This window comes from Poecilia reticulata, chromosome 6 (assembly GCF_904066995.2).
Source record: "Poecilia reticulata chromosome 6, P_reticulata-male-v2, whole genome shotgun sequence".
In the NCBI taxonomy this organism is placed as follows: Eukaryota; Metazoa; Chordata; class Actinopteri; order Cyprinodontiformes; family Poeciliidae; genus Poecilia; species Poecilia reticulata.
The window spans coordinates 3513695-3533754 of NC_088835.1; the positions used below are offsets into that span (position 1 = coordinate 3513695).

At 37.8% G+C, this 20060-nt stretch overlaps 1 protein-coding gene across 9 annotated transcripts in view; it reads left to right on the forward strand.

The window, feature by feature from the left end:
- The window catches only part of ptprz1a (protein tyrosine phosphatase receptor type Z1a), a 170023-nt gene that overhangs the window by 43058 nt on the left and 106905 nt on the right, over window positions 1-20060 (forward strand). Inside the window, exon 1 of one of the 9 annotated variants that reach the window (XM_008410944.3) lies at window positions 7158-7410. The exons of the other annotated variants lie outside the window; for them this stretch is intronic. Coding sequence (XP_008409166.2) covers window positions 7350-7410 — 61 coding nt within the window. The 5' untranslated portion in view covers window positions 7158-7349. Of the gene's footprint in view, window positions 1-7157; window positions 7411-20060 lie in introns of those variants that run through there. 9 annotated transcript variants of the gene reach the window in all.

Below are 20060 nucleotides of genomic sequence, written 5' to 3' on the forward strand. Positions count from 1 at the left end.
GGCTTGCGTAATGTGAAATAAGAGTTTCCATTGCAGTTTTGCAAAACACATCTATTTTGATATGACTGAAAAACCACCTCATCCTAATACAAAACCTTTTATCGAAAAACGCAAGAGTCTTTGAAAGTGGCACATTTCCATGAAGCAAATTTATTTTCATAATCTCAATTTTCACTTTCTGATGGTAAATAAAAAAGCACAGCTACAGATTCATTTCGGTCTCCTGAATTACTTAGATAGAAAACTTTACCAGTTTAAATCTGATTTTTACTGCATTGTTTGCTAATTAGGATCAATTGGAATGTATGTGTGATTGGATTGAACAGATTGAAAAAAAGTAGCTTTGACACATCCAATTCTAAACTTTTGAAAAACAATTCAATGTCTGAGACAAACTTCTGTCCAAAGAAAAAACACAAAGAACCTCCTTCTAAAATGAGTAACAACCATAAAGGCCACCAGTTTAGCTTGCTTCCAGGAGAAACAGTACAACCCTGCTGGTCAAAAGCAAACAGCTCTTAACAAAACCTTACACCACAACTCATTCAGCCAGCAGACTGTCAAGTGGCCCACTGGCAGAGAAAGCTGGTTCTTGTCCAGCTTTATGCTTTGCTCTTGTCTGACTCCAGAGTGGAATCAACTGTCCCCAGTTAACGTAGATCGACCAGTAAATCGAGAGTTTCACTTTTTGACTCAGCTCTCTCTTCACCACGACAGACCGGTACAGCGCCCGCTTCACGGCAGATGCTACCCCAATCCGTCTGTCGATCTCCTGCTCCCTTCTTCCCTCATTCGTGAACAAGATCCCCAGATACTTAAACTCCTCCACTTGAGGCAGGACGACCCCCCTGACCCGGAGAGGGTACTCTACCCTTTTCCGGCTCAAGCCCATGGCCTAGGATTTGGAGGCACTGATCCTCATCCCTGCCGCTTCACACTCGGCCGCGAACCGCTCCAGTGAGAGCTGCAGATTACGATCTGAAGAAGCCAATAGGACCACATCATCCAAAAAAGCAGAGATGCGATCCTAAGGCCACCTGACAGCCCGTATCAAAGGGCCTGTCAGGGTCCCCTCCCTCGGCTGCCGCCCATCACACAATGCACCTGACCCCTTTGGCTGCAGATCATGATCTAATGGTGGTGAGCTCATGGGAAGGGGGACCCATGTCTCCTCTTCTGGCTTAGCCCAGCCGGGCTCCATGGTAAAAGCCCAGCCACCAGGGCTCGCCATCGTGCCCCACCTCCAGACATGGCTCCAGAGTGGGGCCCTGGTGACCCGGGCAAGGGAACACTAAGTCCATCGTTGTTACTCATCATAAGGGGTCTTCAGGCTGCGCTTTGTCTGGTTCCTCACCTAGGACCTGTCTGCCTTGGGTGACCCTACCAGGGGGCATAAAGCCCCAGACAGCATAGCTCCTAGTATCATTGGGACACTCAAACCCCTCCACCACGATAAGGTGGCAGCCCAAGGAGAGGCTACATGTAGGAGAGGCTTTTCCAAATACTGTTTATTGATATACATAGAGACAATGTACCACATTTGATTTAATTTATTTATTTCAAACAGGTTTTTAAAAACAAGAGAGCAAGCAATCAAGTAGGAAAGAGAAAAACATGTGCATAGATAACCAAGAACAAAATCATTTGTTTACCACTACTTTTCTGTTTGAGTAGGAAGAAGTGAACACTTATCTAATCCTACCCCTTATCTTTATTTAATGAAATATATTGCCTATCAGAACTTTGTAATTAAAACCATGTTATAAAAATCATAAGCCAGTTCAAAATACTGTGCTAAAGAGCCAGCAAATCAATTATATTACATAAACAAGATGGCTGCAAACTAACTCTGAGACAGGAAGGTGTACTGATAATACTAACAGTAGCAATGGCAATTGTACCTGACTTATAGCTTTGTATTCATTTTTAAACTGGTTAATGCTTGGGCGTTGTTTTAGTTCTAAATTCAGTTCATTCCATGTTTGACTCCAGTTACAGTGATACAAAATATTTTGTATCATGATATCATGATGATACGTTTTTTGAAATTCAGTGTTCCCCTTAAGTTGTACCCACAGTACAGGTTTTGATGTCTTCCATGTTTTTATCTTTACTTTTTATCTAGTTATTAACTTCTTTCTATTTCTCTTTCACACTGTCTATGTAAAGCCCCCCGGAAAACGTCCCAGTTAAACAAATCTATATCTAGGGGTGTGAGAATCCTTGTTAAATGGCGTTTTAACTCTGAGGTATGAGATGTTTAACTGAAGTCCTACAAGGGTGCGGGTTTTACTGTTTTTATCTTTTTTAACCTTTTTTCTTTTTCTTAAAAAAAAAATTCTTTGTCTTTCTCACTGTTTATTCACTGTCACATGCTGGTTTTATTTTAATTATGTAAAGTACTTTGAAATGCCTTGCTGCTGAAATGTGCGATTGATTCAGAAACCTCTCATCACTTCAGTTTGAGAAATGTTCCATGATTTCAAAACTTTGTAATACCAGTCTACAATGTTGTCATAGGGTGCATGTTCAGCCTCCAGATCAGCATCAAAACCCTGCACGATCCACTTGTGCATAATATTTGATTATGCACAAGTGGGTGAAAAATAAATGTTCACAATCATAATTTAAGTAGAGATGTAGAGTCAGTGGCGCTGTCATGGTCCTCCAAAACAGAAGTGAATGTCTTCAATGCCTTCAATGAGCTGCCATCTCCTGGATAGCTAGAAGCATTTAGTTCAGTGTCCCAGTCAGAGAGGAAACTTTTTTTCAATTGATTTTTTTTTCACATCCACAATGTTCTCTGTGTCTATCTACATAAGATGGTCAGGTAACCCCTGGTTTGCACTTAAATGCTTTAACAAAATTGTTGATGAAAAACTTTCACAGATTTATTGAGGGAAGTTTTACAAAGGGAAGGCATGCCTTAAAATTAACTCTGAACAATGATGTGAAGCTGGGATTAACAGAGCACACTGAACTTCAGATAAAAGGGGCTCTTTATCTCAAAACGAACAATTTTCTCTGAGTTGCAAAAATGTAAAATATAAAGTTGAAGATATGGAGCAAAAATAGTATTTTGTTAAGTGAATGGTCTGTATAATAGTAATAATATACTATTATAGTAATACTAGTATAAAGCTCCTTAATAGCAGCAGCTCAAGTAAAATCGCACGTTAACAGCACTATTAGCACTCAACAGAGACGTAGAAACTCAGCTTCATAGAAAACTGAAATTAAAAAATCAGTTTGTAACAAACGGCAGTGAAACCTCTAAAAGAAGACAAATTGGAAAACATGACATGACGTCAGCAACATCACTTCAGCTTTGTACATGGAAAAGGTAAGGTAAGGTAATTTCATTTGTCACGTTTTCAGCAACAAGGCAATTCAAAGTGTAGTTCAAATAAAACAGTTCAGACATTAATTATCTTGATTCTTCACTTATGTGGCCATAAAGTCGTTTTCTCCAACAGGTACCGGCTTAAAAAAGTCCTTCTCTTCCGTTTCACCATTAAGAGTGCCAGAGTACATAAATAAAAGGTTTTTTCAACTTCCGGTACTTTGAAACCTCTGTGTTACAACAGTACCACATGCTGACAAAAATAAGAATTACAACCAGTATATGAAATAAAAGCAAAACAAAGTTTACAAACATATTTTTACAGGTAGCCATTTTTCACCTGGCTACAGATGAATAAGCTTACATTTTGAAATATTTTGGAAAACAACTATGTTTACCCATTAACCTATGGTGGGGGGGTTTGACTGCCCCAATAATCCATAAGCTGTTTTTCAGTCTGGTACAAGATTTGCTATGAAAAAACCAGAAGGCTGATGTTGATCACATCAGTAAATGCCTTCAGTTAATTTGTCTCTGTATTTTAAAGATATATATTTTTCTCTTTTAAAAAAAGAAATTGTATCTTCTTTGAAGAAGACATAGTTTCTCCTTCAAAGAAACTATGTCATCTGATAATAATTCAGAATAATTCATTCCTAACTTTACCAATTACTCAGATAATTCAGTGGCACTTAAAATAGATGGTTGAAGTTACCCTTAAATGACTGCTCTTGATGCTTGTTCTTTTGAGACTTAAAAAACAGTGATGGTACAGAAAGTCTTTGCTAAACGGCTAATTTCTGAAAGTGAAGACAATGCCAAGAAGTTGGTGAAAAAACAAATGAAAAGGTATGAATAGAAAAGGTCAGTTTAACCAATTTACTCTGAGATTGAAGGTAGATCTGTGGAATGCCTCACTGGACCTGAAAACGTTGAAGGCATCCAGTCTGCAAGTATATATTAGTCAAGTGTTAAGAAAACTTCTGCTTTATTTGTGGCAAGCTTCAGTCAAAGATTGTTTGACACTAGAAAATTCATGAGAAGACAAAAGCCATGCTCACTCAACTAAAAGCCTCAAAACTGCTTTAAAAATATTAGGATAGTTGAGGAATAAGGAAAAACGTACTTGCAACATAAAGGTTTTCAAAAGTGAAAGTGAACTGTTAAAAATAAAATGCAAACTCCAAGTTGAAGTATGACCTCAAGCATACTTGCTTTGTGTATGTACTGATGTGGTCTAAAACTTCAGAACCCTTTCTGGTGGCATTTCTGTAAATGTGCTTTACAACCAGGAACAGCTGATGACAAAGGACTGAAAAGAGTCTCGAGCTTGGCCTCAATGGTGCACTATGTCAACAAATGTCCCAGAGTGTTTGGAAGCTCATAACAGTGATGAAAGAGATGAGAAAGATTAAGTGTCTGCTGCAGTGGCAAAGTGACTTTTGCATTCTGGAGCATGCCCAATCTTGTTTTTGTTTTTTTTTATAAATATGATCAAGATTCCGCCAAGCATGAGTATACTTGGCAAAAGATTTGTGAATTTGGAAGACTTCCGCTAATCTTGTGCAAAGAAATTTCTATATGCAACATCAAAGATGTTGGGTTCTCAAATTTCCATGTACTTATCTAAGCGGTCAAGAGAGTATCTGGCTTTGGTGAGGACTACTATTAATATAAAACTACTTGCTTTGCTTTGACATAAGGACACTCATTGCACAAGGTCAGTGACCTTACATGCTGCACAGCTCCAGTATCAGATTACGATAAGCTTAAAAAGTCATGTCAAGCTTTCAAAACACTTTAATTCTCCAAGTGCTTCAAACTTGTCTCTTGTTCAGTTTTAATCACCTTAAGTGACAAGTGCTTTACCAAACCTTCCACACTCCCTTTCACTGAGGATAGTTAACGTCTTCATCAGCATTTGGAAAAGACTGCAAATTCAGTGACTGGAGTGCCAGAAGAAACCCCTTTCTCTTTGCTAGTCCTAGCTGTCAACCTCTTTCAGAGGACAAGACTGTCAAAGAGTTTCTGCAAATGACCATGGTGCCCAAAGCCCTGAACTTTTAAGATGAACATAGCTTTGCAGACATGCTACAATATTTTCTCAGGTGATAGTTTAAAAACCATGAACCAGTCCAAGTTGAAGACTGCCTTGGACATCATTGGAACATTCAGAAGTTTAGAAATCTGTTGCCAATGCCTTCTGGATGTTTTGCAAAGGTGTTTTGAGAGTTATTTGCTTTGACCCATCACAGGATGTTCCTTTTGTGACATATTGGTAATGACACACCTTTTCATAGGCCATTTGTTTGGACTAACCAGCTAATATTCATTTGCGTTGACAAAGGGCAGGATAAGTTTCTGATCACTGATATATTTCAGCAAGTGTCTCGACTTTCCACCTCCCATCTGTTCAAGATTTTTTCTCTGTGTCATTTCACAATATTAAACATAATTTTAGTTTCTGTCTACGTATGAGCTACTTGGGTTGTTGCCCAAGTAGCTCATACACTAATCACTAACCTCTTCAATCATGTTTAGTGATTGAAGAGGACCGGACCCAAAAGCAGCAGCCAAAAATTCAGAATAGGTGTGAGAATTAAACAAAGACAAAATCCAATTTACAAAAAAGGAACAGCCAGGGGAAGACAAAAATGTAAGCAAATACAAAAAGATACAAGGAGAGAGACGAGGTGGGGCAAGATGACAAAAACAAACTGGCTACTACTAACAGAGAGAGAGGAGTTAAAATACTGTGAGGTTGAGTAGGAACAATGAACCTGGCCTGATGAGGTAACTGACTGCAGGTGTGAGTAGTTGGAGCAGGACTCAGGCTGAGGGGAGGGAGGAGGTAGCAAAGGGAACCTGGGAAGATATAAGGGAACACAAGAGTGAGAGAGGAAACACAAGGAAGCTGGAAATAATTCTAACAATGAAGAAACTCTAAGACTAAAGAAAACATGATCAACTAGAAAGAAACAAAGACATGAGGGGAAACTTTAAAAAGAACTAAACAGAAACGAGGCTGATCTAAAAATAATAAGGAACACAGAACGAGAATCACTAAAGAACGACAGATGTAAACACAGACATAAGAATAACTAAACCTAGAGTAAGAAGATAACTAGAAATACTACAAGGGACTGAAATAAAGAAACAGAAAAATCTTACAAAAAATCAATATATATATATATATCTATATATATATATATATATATATATATATATATATATATATATATATATATATATATATATGAGATAGTGGGTCATGGATGTGGGACCCAAATGGTTGACAAAATAAACTCTGTTAATAAACTTCTGGAGCATGTTTTATTTTTCTGAATCTCTCCATCAGTCCGTTTCCGGATGATATGAGTTGGTGTAGCAGGAAGAGGTTCTTCATTCAGCTAAGATCAAATATTTGCTATTTGGCTTTTTCCCATCAATATTCCTCTTTTTCTTTATATTTGCTTTAGTTTATTTTTTCTTCACAGCATGCTTTAATTTTAATTCATTCACTATCATCTCTTCTACTTTTATCTTTCTTCTGTCGCCGTCCCTGTCTTAGTTATTTCCTTGCCTCTTGTGTTTCTCTTTATTTGCCTAGCTATTGTTTCGGTTCTTTATTTCCATCCATTAGCTATCAGCTTAGCAGTGCATTATGAGTGTGAGAAGCGCTGCTCGGGCTTGTTGTGTGAAAGAAATGGAGCCGGCGTGACCTCGAACTGTGGGCGGTGCAGAGCTTCTGTCTGGCGGCTGCTCTTCAGTCAGAGCGGAGGGAGGAGACACACACACACACACACACACACACACACACACACACACACACACACACACACACACACACACACACACACGCAGCCAAACCACAACAACGAGCAGCACCACAGTTAGAGCAGCATGGAGCTGTAAGGACCTGGGACTGGCCGGGACTGGTTTCCCATCAATCGACTCCACTAAGGTTTCAAGAACTTCTCCGAGCTAAGTGCGTTTTTCCCGCAACATGGAGAGTAAAGGCAGCGGGCTGCTTCGGGTTGCGCACTTTATCCTCATCTGCCAACAAGGTAAGGCATGCTGCGGGGTGTATTTGGGCCACATTACACGTATTATGCAGTTTTCTAGTGTTCAGGTTCAGATTTAGCTGAAAGTAATTTATTAAATTATTTCTTTTTTATAATTGCTGGCCAACTTTTGCGGTTATTGCGCAGCAGCTTCAGGTGCGCTGCTTCGCCATAAGCAAACTAAAACGATGGCGCTGCTAATGAGTTTGGGTTGGATGCTTTTGCCCAAGTTCAATTCCATCAAACAAAGAGCTGTGGGTCTTGGCTTCATGTGTGTGATGTCTCCTTTGTTTTCTGTTGGAAATCACCCGGTGCTTCTGTGGGATGATAGATTAAAACGTTGGGAGGAGCAGAAGGTCTCCTATCAGCTCCAAAGCGGAGCTGTCAAGCATGAAAAAGTGGTTTGGACTCGTCTCACTGGTTCATTAAAGCTGTCAGATGCTCCTAATCTGTCTGAAACAACAGCCGTAATCCTCCAGTGCTTCACAGAGACATCTACTCTCACTGCACATGAATGATCTTATTTCTAATTTGGTAAAGTTTCTGTTGCTGCAGGTCAGATGTCAGAGAGAAAACAGACCTTCAGGACAGAGAAGTTTGTCAGGATTTCATCTTGTGTCTGAAAGCAAGAATGATCCAGAGTTTTAAGGACTTTATGTTAGTAAGAAGTCAGTCTTGTTCTGATTGTTCCACTTTCATCTTGGCAGCAGCCCAATGAGGTGCTTAAAATATTTGGTTTCACTCTGAATAACATCTGAGGAAGACAAAACAGCTCAGATTTTATAGAAGAGAGATTTTATAAACGTTTCATTTTTTCTTATCACAAATTGCTTAGTAAATGATAATCCACTGGACAGGAAGAACTTTTGGAGTTCCTTGATAGTGTAACATTTTTTAAATCCCACATACCGTTGAACCAATATTTCAAAAACTTTTCTTAAAGATTTCTTAAATGTTTTCTGGCCCACTTTGAGAGGTAAATGTGAATGAATTACATGATGATGGTGATGATGTTGTAGTAATAAGGACAGCAAAAATGTTGATTACTGAAGAAGCAGCTCAATCGAAAAGTGCAGAGGAGAAAGTCTTGAGAACTTGTTCAGACTGAAGGTTTGCTGATTGATTAACCAGGCTAACTGTTAGAAGTATAAACTCATGATGTTTTTAATGGGATTTTGTTTGCACAATGACTGTAGCAACACTTTTACTAAGGATGGTTGAATAGCACTATATGAAATATTACAGTATGTAGAAGACACCACTTCTACATACTGTAGACTAACCACTGCTATGCTGCTGTTTTACAATGTCTCTTAGTTTCCTTATGCTTGGACAAGTTATCAGTCATTGAAATGCAGAGGTGGGTAGTAACTAGTTACTAGGGTTGTCAAAAATAATTGATATTTCAATATAATCTTTAGTAGATTTTTTTTTTTAAGATTCTAATTTTTATCAAATTTAATATGAGCATACCTGACCTCCAGATCAACGTTTTGCACTGGTGCAGCTAACTTTTGTTCTCGGGTACACCAACACAAAAGTTAGGAACACCTTTTTTTTTCAAAATGTCTTTTTATTGATTATTAGCAAAATATTTATAAATATGGTACAAAACAATCATTCAATCAATATTCTTTATTGTCATTATAGAAACCATGTAATAAAAATTACATGGAATATGCAGAGCAATCAAATTTTAATGGATTTAAAACCAGAAACAAATCCCCTAACAGCAGTCACACTCCTGCAAAACTTAACTGTTAATAAATAACATTTGCACAAAGTAGAAAAAAGATACCACAAATAAACAATGGCATTTGAGATAACTTTGCTTGGATAATATCTCCACGTTTGTGGATATATTGTTCTCAAATATGAAAAGAGAATAAAAAATATTTCTCATAAGCAGTTAAGAAGGGGTGACAAATTTTATACAATCTATTTTTAGAACCTTGGACAGTAAATGTTATCTTTTCCAAGTCCATACAAACATATTGGCCCTTATCCATTTTCTATCCCCTATAAAACGGTCCTTATCCAATGTGAAGGGGGAGCTGGATCTTCTCACCATAATAAGATGGCAAAGGATGAAAATGAGAGCATTCTTTGATTAAAGCATGATAGTCCAGTTCTGACACAACTTCAAAGATGGTGGGGAAGGGGTTTAGTTGGATCATCACCGATCTCTGATTGGTTTGGGCCACAAAATGGACCTCATGTATGCCTGTTGTGAACCTCAGGAAGATTTTCAGTGTTGAACTCAGTTTTTTTGGATCTAGACTGGTTACAGCCGGGCAACCTCTTGTCTTTTTTCTTTTTTTTATGTCAGGTTCGCTTTTGAGAAGTCTGGTGTTATTGGTCACACTCTAGATCCCTTCTGACTCGTATACTGTCGTTGTCCAAACAGTCTGACTTTTATGTCTCAACACTGCCACAAGAAACATTCAGCTCCTATTCCGTCCAGAGCTTCTCACCTGATCATGAGCTGCTCTGAGTTTTAATCTGATGGGAAGTACATCCACAGAAATCATGAGCCTCTCCCTTTAACCAAAAAAAACGAGGCAAACAGTGTTGTTTGCATCTACGCATCCTTGATGCAAACATCTTTGAGTTAGATGCCTGGGAAAAAAATGGAATGCTGAAGGATGCGACATATTAACCTAATCTACCATGCCATGATGTTTAAGAGCAATTTGAAAGGCCAGTAAAGCTCCTGTACCTACAACCGTGAAAGAGAAAAGCTCTCGGTTGACATAAGTCAACATTATCTGTTTAAATGTCAACTGCTACAATCTACTATCATATTTGATCTCTATAGAAAATATTATGCAAAATAGCCAGAAAGACAAATTGTACAGGGATCCTGCTAGATAAATCTGCATGGACCGAATCCTTGCATACATTGTAAAAAACCTGCTTTGTATTAGCCAGATTTATGTTTTATTTATTATAAAACTATCCCTTATTTCTCTCTCAATAGTAATGTATTATAAAGGGCAAATTAGCAGGCAAATGGAAGCACACAGTGATACTGTGGGCGAGGTTGGACCAAAACGCAAGTGAAGCAAAGGCAGAGGGTGGATAATGATATAAAAGGTTTTAATGAGAGTCCAAAAAACAACTTACAAAAAGTGGAATGTCAATTCTGATGAAAATGACTTTAGTGGTTTTAGTGTGCAGGAGGAAGATGAAGGTAGCAATCAATGACTTTTTCCTGTCATGTAAACAGAATATACTTAATCTCTGATCATTGTTTTAAACAGTGACAGAATATTCTTAAAGTCATTTGTCATTTTGGCAGATTACGATTCACACACTTGGTGCAGACACACAGACATTTTCAACATTTTGCACAGAGTACATCACAGAGATCACTAAATCAATCAGAATGAATTCACATCTTAGTATTCTCTCTGATCTTGACTCTGAACTAACTTCATCTCGCCATGTTGGATCTGATGGCAACTTGGGCAGGAGCAATGAACAGGACACTTTGCCGACTTTTGCTTGCGTCAGATAAGAATTTTTCCTTGATTTCAAACTTCATGGTAGCCAGAGATGCAAAAGCAAACTTCAAACTTTCTTAGGTTTGACTGTTTCCAGTCTCAGAAACAGTCTGTAATCAAGAGTGAAAGTAAGCACACATGTCATACTGAATAACGTCCTCCTCTCTGAGTTACAGTACTGTTTACAAATGACTGGTGACATTGTATGTATGGATTCTCTCTGTTTTCTGATCAAATTAATTAACAGCAGCTTCTAAGTTGATTTGATCTTGTTTGATTTGATGCTTCCATGAAGCCGGATTTATGTTAGTTGTAGCATTATGATGGTGCTTTACACACACACACATCTTACAAACAGAATGGTTAAATGACTTTGGGACATTTTAGAGGAAACCTAACCTAACACCATCAACAACATATTCTCTTGCTGTTAAGCCAGCTTCAGTACATTCTTTTACTTTACTCATAGTGTTCACTATCTTCAGCTTTCAGTGGGCCAAAGATGGGGAATAAACTGAACCAGTTTGTATCATATGACATCACATTATCATTTGATAAAAGACTGTCTGAAATTTGCTAGAAGTATTTCTGAGACCTATAGCTCCCCGCAGTGCAAGTAAATCTGTTACTATTTTTGCTTTTTGTTTAAAATGGCAAAATACATTGACAGATTTTTTTAATGCAATTCTAAAAATAGTCAGCAAAAAATATGTTTAATTCGTAAATGTGTTTTTCTGAATTCAAAATGTATGCTTTGCCTTTTGATAATTACATGACCATGAAAGCCCAATGTATCAGGTATTATACAACAAATTTGTAAAAACTGGAAAATGTTTCAAGTATTTGCTGTTTTGTTTTAAGTTCAGAACATCCAATAAACTGTTCTGGTTTTAAACATTTAATTTTTGTAACAATAGTTTCTTCTGTCAGCCTTTAAATGATTAAACAACTTTCAGTCATGAAAGCAGATTGAAGTCTTTTCTTTAGCGTAGCTTTTCATAACACTGATATTATTTGAAGCTGGAAACATCTCTAACACCTAATAACAATGTTCAGCATGCTAAGCTTTGACTTATGGCAATTCTGTTTAGTTTTAAAATCTACATGTACTATACATGAAACTATAATGTTTTGTTTTATGGAAGTTTATATTGTATTTAATCAAGCTTCTATTGTGTTAAGTGAGCTGCCAAGCAATAACTATAAGGGGGAAAAAGAACAGCCTGAAGTAAAAATGTAAGAAGTCTTTGCCTAACTTTATTTTTCTTCATTTCAGAGCTGACCTTTTTCAAGTTTGTGTGAGGAACACAGTTCCAAAAAATGATTGTATTTCAATAATCATCTCCTATAAAGTTAAGCTGATGACACATGATTGCATGACAATTTGTCTCACTGCCAGTCTTTGGAAAAAGGATGAGACTTTGTGGCAGTGTGAAGCTGGGGCAGAAGTGTGAGAGTACAGAGTGGGTGAATGGGTGGCAGAGTGGGGTGGGGAATTTTGGGGTTCCTCAGACCCGGAGGCCTCACAGGGAGATTGGAGTGCAGGTTAAGCGGCGCTCCTTCGATCATTAGTCTTCCTCAACATCCCCAGCCTCGTTACCAACCCCATTTCCTGCCAGCTCTCATCTCTGTTTTCAGGCCCACTTTGTCTACTGTACACTGTAAAAAACATCATACCAGGCATCAGATAAGGCTTCATGAGCTTTAGTCTGTGGCAGAAAATACAGAAAATCAATTCCAGTTATGTGGTGTTTGTGGGTCAACTTTAATCATAAAAAATATTTTCAAAATGGTTTTAAACCATTTAAACTGACTTTTAAATGTCAGTTGTTCTTTGAAATAAGTGATGTAAAATTAACAGTGTGTTGACAAATGTTCTTTGGGCTTAAGGCTCTATTTTTCCATGGGAATTGTTTTAACTTTGCGAAATAAAAAAAAGAAAACTTGTGATTGTGCTTTTATAAAATGATGAATACAGTTTTACTGTTGCCCACCTCAGTATAGATATGTTAATAGTGTAGCATGAAATAATGAAGGGAATTATTTTAACTGAGCAATTATGTCCATATGATGCATTGTACATTGGGATACAAATTGCATGAAGAGAAAATTAAAAGTTGGGGCAAGAAGTAAGACAGTACACACTTTTTTGCACGGCTACCCCGTCACTTCAGAGTACATGCTTTAACCGTTTTGGAAGAGACGCTCATTTGAATATTCACCTCTGCTCCATGTTTTCATCAGTGGTTCTTTAGAGTCCCAAAGGCTTAGAAATGACTTTCTAACCTTCTTCTGATATAAAGATGTTAGTGAGCTTGTTTCTCATCTATTCTTGATTATGTTTTTTTTTTAGTTTTTTTTTTCAACAGAGCCATGATGTTTAAGATCGTTTAGGCTTCATGTTGTTAGACAAGTCCGATTTGAGCCATTTTAAAAAACTTTACAGATCTGGTGTTAACCAGCCTGATTGTGACTGAAATTCAACGGAGCTGTCCTGGATCAATTTTTACTTTTAATAAAATAATAAAATGTAATATTCTATCAAGGTATAATGAAGTATATTGATTTAGTATAGTGCTTTATTTTTTTTCTTTATCTTTATGATACCAACTACTATCAACTACAGAGCCTACACTAAACCACTAAAGACATGTTTAAACAAAGTAGGTCTTCAAACTTCCTGGACTCATATTGATATGTTAAGAAAATATTTGCCACCTTAAAGTTATTATATTTAATAGTCAGAATAATCGATAAATTACTAGTTGTTTACAACAGCCCTAATGTGTAAAATGTTTCTTACAGTGTATTCCCTCAAGCCAAGATCTTTATATTTTGCTATTTAACATTTTTTCTAACTCTTTTTCTTTTCTTGGCTCTTAATCTCTCATTTTCTGTCTTTCTTTTACATCTTCTCTACTGCTGCACATGTTTTGTTAACCATTTTCATGCATCGCTCCCCTTTGGCAGCGGCACAGCTTCATTCATCTGCTGTCTACTCTCTTTCTTTTCACCCCTTAAGGTTTTTTCTAATCCTCTTCATTTGGCTGCCCCCTCATTTCTGGGTGTGTGAGGGTTGAAGGATGGTGTTATGGGGTGGCCATATTGTCCCTGTTGATGCCTGCCTGGCGTTCTGCCAACACATTGACCCACCCTCTCCTTCACCTCGTCTTCTGTGGTTGTGGCTTTTCAGTACTATGTAATGGAGGATGTCGGCAGATCCAGGTGGCTTACAGTACCTCTGACAGGACCCCTCACACCAGGGTCCTGTTTAGCAGTAAAACAAGGAAAGCCTCTGTAGAGAAACTTGTAGAGAGCCATTGGATTTGGGATCCTTGTGGACTGGCTGCAAGATTGTAGTCCCTGTTTGATCCCAAACCTTCGATGGCCCTTATCTAAAGGGCCATCGACCAACGAAGCGCTACAAAGAAAAAGCCGTGCAGTAAAAGACCATCGATAAAAGGCCTAAGTGGAGAACATGGGCTGGAAAAAGTCCTCAACAGTGAAAGGGCTGATATGCTCCGTTTCTTTTGCATTCATCGGCTTGTGGTGGGGATCTAAGCAGGTGACTGCAGAACTGCTTTAGGCAGATGTTAGATCACACAAAAGGTCTTAGTGGGCTTCAGCAGGGCCTTTCTCGTATTTACAGAGCATTTGCATTTCATGAATTAGTCTGACCTTATTATCCAGATCAGCTTGTACAAATTCAGCAGGAATGAGCTTAAGTCTTCAATCACCAACATTCTAAGCTTACAGTACAAGAAGTCAAACTCTACATCCTCATGTCTATTTAAATCACTCTGATAAATTGAGAGAAAAGGCATTGTTTGAAGAAAAGAAAAGGATTTCAGGATTTTCTTTTAAAAAATGACCAGGAGCGATGATGCAGTACCGGAATTATGATGCTAGACTAATAACCAAAAGGTGGCTTTTTAAAATGGTTAAATAAATAATAGCTTTACTGAACTCCATGGGGACATTTTGTTGTTTTCTCATACTGCAATGAATCCTGTTTTAATTCACATTTCACATTAAATCTCACAGCATTGTGACTCGGGGATTATATGTATTGCAAAATGTATTGCTTCTTTTGCAATTGTGTTAAAACTTGTTACTTATAATAGTTTTATTTAAATGCATAAAATTGAATAACTGAAAAAAAGAATGATGGCAGAAAGCAAGCCAAAGCAGCTGAGAATACAGGAGCTGGACATAGAAGGCAGCTGGACATAGAAGGCAGCTGGACATAGAAGGCAGCTGGACATAGAAGGCAGCTGGACATAGAAGGCAGCTCTCCTCATTAACATAACGATGCAGCAGAAAAAGAGCAAGCAGAAATTGGAGAAGGAAAAAAAAAGACTAAACTAAATATTTACTTTTCTTGACAAAAACGCATGTTTAGGGGAAATGAAAAAGAAAATATATACATTACTTGACAGAAACTCGTGTAAGGAAAACATTACTTATAATGTTAGTTTTGGTCCTCCATAGTCCTCCACTTAAGGATGTAAAAGTTATGTTCAGTCAAGTCTGAGTGAATGACACTTATGAAAAAACTTAAGTTCAACTAGATACTTAAAAAGCCAGATTGTCGTGATCCGTGTTTCTATGTGTTTGTTTTTGAGTTTCTGTGTGATCCTGTTCCCTCAGTCCTGTCTCTGCGTCTTCCCCGTTGATTGTCTCCCAGGTGTGTCTTGTCCCCTTGATTACCTCATGTGTATTTAGTCTCACCTGTTGTCTCTGTTCCTCGTTGGATCCTTGTCATACTATGTCGTCTGTTCCCATGGATGCCTGTTTCCCCGTGCTGTCCTCTGTTGTTCCTTGTGTAGATTATCATCGTTAAATTCATCATTTTCATTACATCCTGGGTCTACCTGCGTCCACTTCCTCACCTCAACTTACCACTTAATGACAGAAAAAGTATAAATAATTTTACAAGATCTATATAAATCTAGAGCTGCCATAAACAAATACAATTTTAAATAAACTCATGTTTTAATTGTATAACTAATCGGGTCATCATTACAAGCCAACACGGCTAAATGGGACACCTTGCTTTACTGTGTCAAGGTTAGAGACAGACAAAGAATGAAATCCATAATTTCCTCTGTGTCTCACCCCCTGCAGCCTTTTTCAATCTAGTCATTCCTAAAAATAGTCTTGTATCCCCATGGCACAATCACAAAATGTCTGCCTGCTAATGAATGGCACTGGTGCTGATGATGTTTGCCCTCTCGCACTGAAGCAGCATGATGGCTTCATGCAAGTGAAAAAGCAATTAGTTCATGGCAGCAGATGAGCAGCTCCTGATGATGAAGTGCTGACATGATGGGATGGCAGCAGGATGAGGCCGAGTGTCCTGCAGAGGGACAGAGGACAGCTGAAGGGTAGTTGGAGCAGAGGACGCAGTTCCTTGGTTTTCATGTGTAAATTTCCATCCATCCATTTTCTTACACTTTTATCTCATTGGTCTGGAGGGCTGCCAGTGCCTATCCAGCTGTCAACAGGCCAAAAAGATGTACAAATTTGTCAAATGTATTTTTTTACCTTTCTTAAACATTTTAGAAATTGATTCTCTCTAATTGAGGTTATGTGTTGGTGGATCATCATGTTTATAGTGAATTTAAGTTATTAATTGTTGATTGAAATCTCTTTAGATGGTCTAGCTATTTACAGTTCAACTCCAATGTTGATAGTGTTGGTGCCTATCAAACTGTGTTGCAATTCTCAAACTGTAATATGCTGAAGCTTTGGCGGGTTTTCTTCTCATTTCAAATAAGATCATTTTTAATGGCAATTAAAGAGAGAGCTGTGTTCTAAATCTAAACTTGTCCACTTGTCTCGTTTTATGTTTTAAATTACAACATAGTAAGCCAAACACAGTTTAGTGGCCAAACGAGAATGTGGAGTTCATCAGAACAGGAAGTGCTTTAATATTAATACACTAAAAATGAACTTCACTGCTTGTTAGTAAAACAAAGCAAATGGTGCAGTGGGCAGAGGACAGGGCGAGCTGAGGCGGAGGCCGTGGTTGCAGGAACATGAAAGCTACAAATGCAAATACTGACAGATATTACTTCAGTGGAAATGTCTGTGACATCTATTTTGGTGTTGAGTATTGAGCATTTTTTATAGTAATAAAGAGGGTGCATAAATATAAAGGGGACAATATTAGAGGGAAATAAAATGCATGTGATAAAATAAATCAATTTGGGAAATGTTTATTCTGGTGACTGTTTATAAATGAAAGTTAGAAAAAAAGCCCTCTTTAAAAGTTGCATATTTGTTTGGCCAAATCCAATTAAAAGAAAAAAAGAAGAAACTGTGAAAGATGATCTGTGACATCATTATCGGGGTATTTAAACAGATATATTGTAATATCATTTTTTGGTAATATTACCCACCTCTAGTTCAGTGTCTTTCTGACTCCTCATCTTTTCAGTTGGAGAAATGCTACGTGATTTCAAACACTTTGTCACTGCAGAGAAAAAGCGAAAATGTATTCACCTTGATTATGTGGATTATCTGTCTAGCTTGTTGAATTTTAAGTAAACAGCAAAAATGAAATGCAATCATTATTATCATATCGTCATGAGTTTAAAGAAACCTGGCCATTGCCCTCTTATGCAGTTCTTCTGGATTCGATTCTCCCTTCACAGCGCAGTCTGGGTTTTATCCCATTCACTTGAATTTCTTTGGTAGATTTTCTAATTGGCAAATCAGTGAACAGAAGACGAAGTGTGAATGATGATGTTGATTTTCTGCGCTGTTTTAGAGTCTGCCTGTAGTTTTATCAATGGCAGCAGAGGCAGTGAAGAAAGCTGTTTACGCCTCATTCAGATCGACATTTCTCTCTTCACAGTGGAGGATGGTTGTTCACAGTGCAAAGAATATCCTGAAAACGTATTGGTGTCGATCTGGAGCAGGCAAAAAGTCTGGGCAAACGTTGAGTAAAGTTTCAAACTTCAATAGAGTCCAGGCCTCCAGGAAGCAAACGTTTCTCAAAAGCAGAGAGTCCAGACCCTCCTGACAAAACAAACAGTAGAATAAAGTGCTGGGATTTACCAGGCCAGGTAGAAATAGATTATGGCAGGATTTGGAGTATTGGCTTGTTTTTACGAGTACTTGACGCTGGCATCGGGTCCAATACTAATACTCATATCAGCATCGGCACACCACTAGTGGAACAGTTGATTTTGAAAGGAAACTAAAGGTTTTCTGACAAATCTAATGGAATGTTCTCATCTATGCTGACCACAACATGTGAAACTGGCGAGACATCACTGTGGTCATTATTATGAAGCTGCAGCTAAACAAATTGGGATGAGTCACTGATAACCCTCAGTCAGCAGATGTCACTGACTGAAAAGTCACAGAAAATATGGTGCTTCAGCTGTTGGCTAAGAGTCCTGGGCTTGGTTTCATAAAACAAAGGCTGCTACTGAGTCTTGAGTCACATCAGAGCTCAAGTCAAATCAATAGTCTTTAGAGTGTATGTCTGAGGTGAGTCTGGAGTCTTTGTGATTTAACAGAGACCAGGGTCTGAATCTGAAACTGAAGTCACTGTCCCTGGCATACATACTGGAAGTTTTTCAACATACTTTTGAAATACATCCAGCAGCTTAGACAGATAGCCATGTTCAGTAGATTATTAAAAAATGTAACTCAATTCACTATGTAAATGACATATAAATTAATTCCACACAGACGTTTTTTTTTTTTGCTTTTGTTTCTGTTAGTTATGATGATTTTCTGCTTGCTGCACATAGAAACATGGCATTTAAGATTAGAATCAGTCCAGCAAAACATGTTTAGACACTTGGTTTTAAAGGTTATTTTCAAAAGGTATAAGACTCATTGGGACACATATTTGATTTATTGAATATGACTGAACAGGTGGAACTTGTGATGTGAATCTGCTGAGAGAGAAACAACCTGAAAATTAAAAATGTCATTTGTAAAAAATATTGGAGTATATTAAAAAAAAAAATTAAGGCAGCTATTTTTTATGTGACCAATGTGAACATTACACACATGTGAACATACTTTTATGTGAATAGAAGAGTATGAAGTTGTCTTGACCTCCATGGAAAGTAAAGGTGAACTAGAAAGTTGCATATTTCATCATTGCGAAGAGCAGTCAACTACCAATGTGGAAGCCAGGAGGAAGAGAAATCCCTTCTTCACCCTGATCCCGTTCTGGGTGAAGTGTTTGCAAACCATTACCGGTTGTTCTAAAGTTTTTTATCTTACGGCCAATATAAAACAGTTTGTTAGAGGCCCTGAGAAAAGCTCCCCTTACAGAAAAACAACTTAATTAAACTCTGAAACTGAAAAGACAGAGTGTCAACACTGCACCCCAAAGGAAAAGAGAGAAGAATTTTATGTAAAATCCTCTTAAATTTACTAAATTCTTAGTTTACACTACTTTTTAAACTGTGATTCAAATAAAATTATTCCTATGATGCCAAAAACTACAAATTCACTAAATTTGAAGATGATGTACTGAATGAACCTGAGAATCCAGCAGCATTCGAGTCATGAAGTGTTTCCACACTGCCAACTAGGGAAACCAGGCAGTAAACACTGAGCAAATCTACAAATGGTGGCCAAACAAGCCTGAATGTTTGTTCAAAGTGGTTCATTGTAACAATAAACTCTGTAGACAAGTAACTCTTGCTGCTTTTTTGTCAGCGGTTTACAGAGGAGTTGGTTGGTTTCTGCCAGGATCTTTGGGTATTTGTGTTGCTTCTGTCTTGTGGTTTTATTTAGATCAACATAGTGAAACTGTTGTGTCTCCTTGTTGGTCTATTTGTATAGTTTCTTATTTTAGCTTTTTGATGTTTGCCTTTTACTAATTTATGAGATAATCAAAAATATTGAAAAACCAAACTAATTCTTCTCACCAGCTCTTTTTGATGATTGTTGTTCAGGATTCTATCATTGACAACCATGACGTGATGAATCAGTCCTCCTGTCTCCCTGTAGGCTACGTGACGTTGGAGGCTGGATAATTCCAGGCCAGCTCATATGCTGGGTTGTTCTGTTCCTGACAGCCAAGTAGGAAGTCCTGTTTGTTGAGGCCAAGATTGTCAAAAATTACTGGATGAGCAGAAGTAAGAAATTTATTACAAAGGAAAGGGGGTT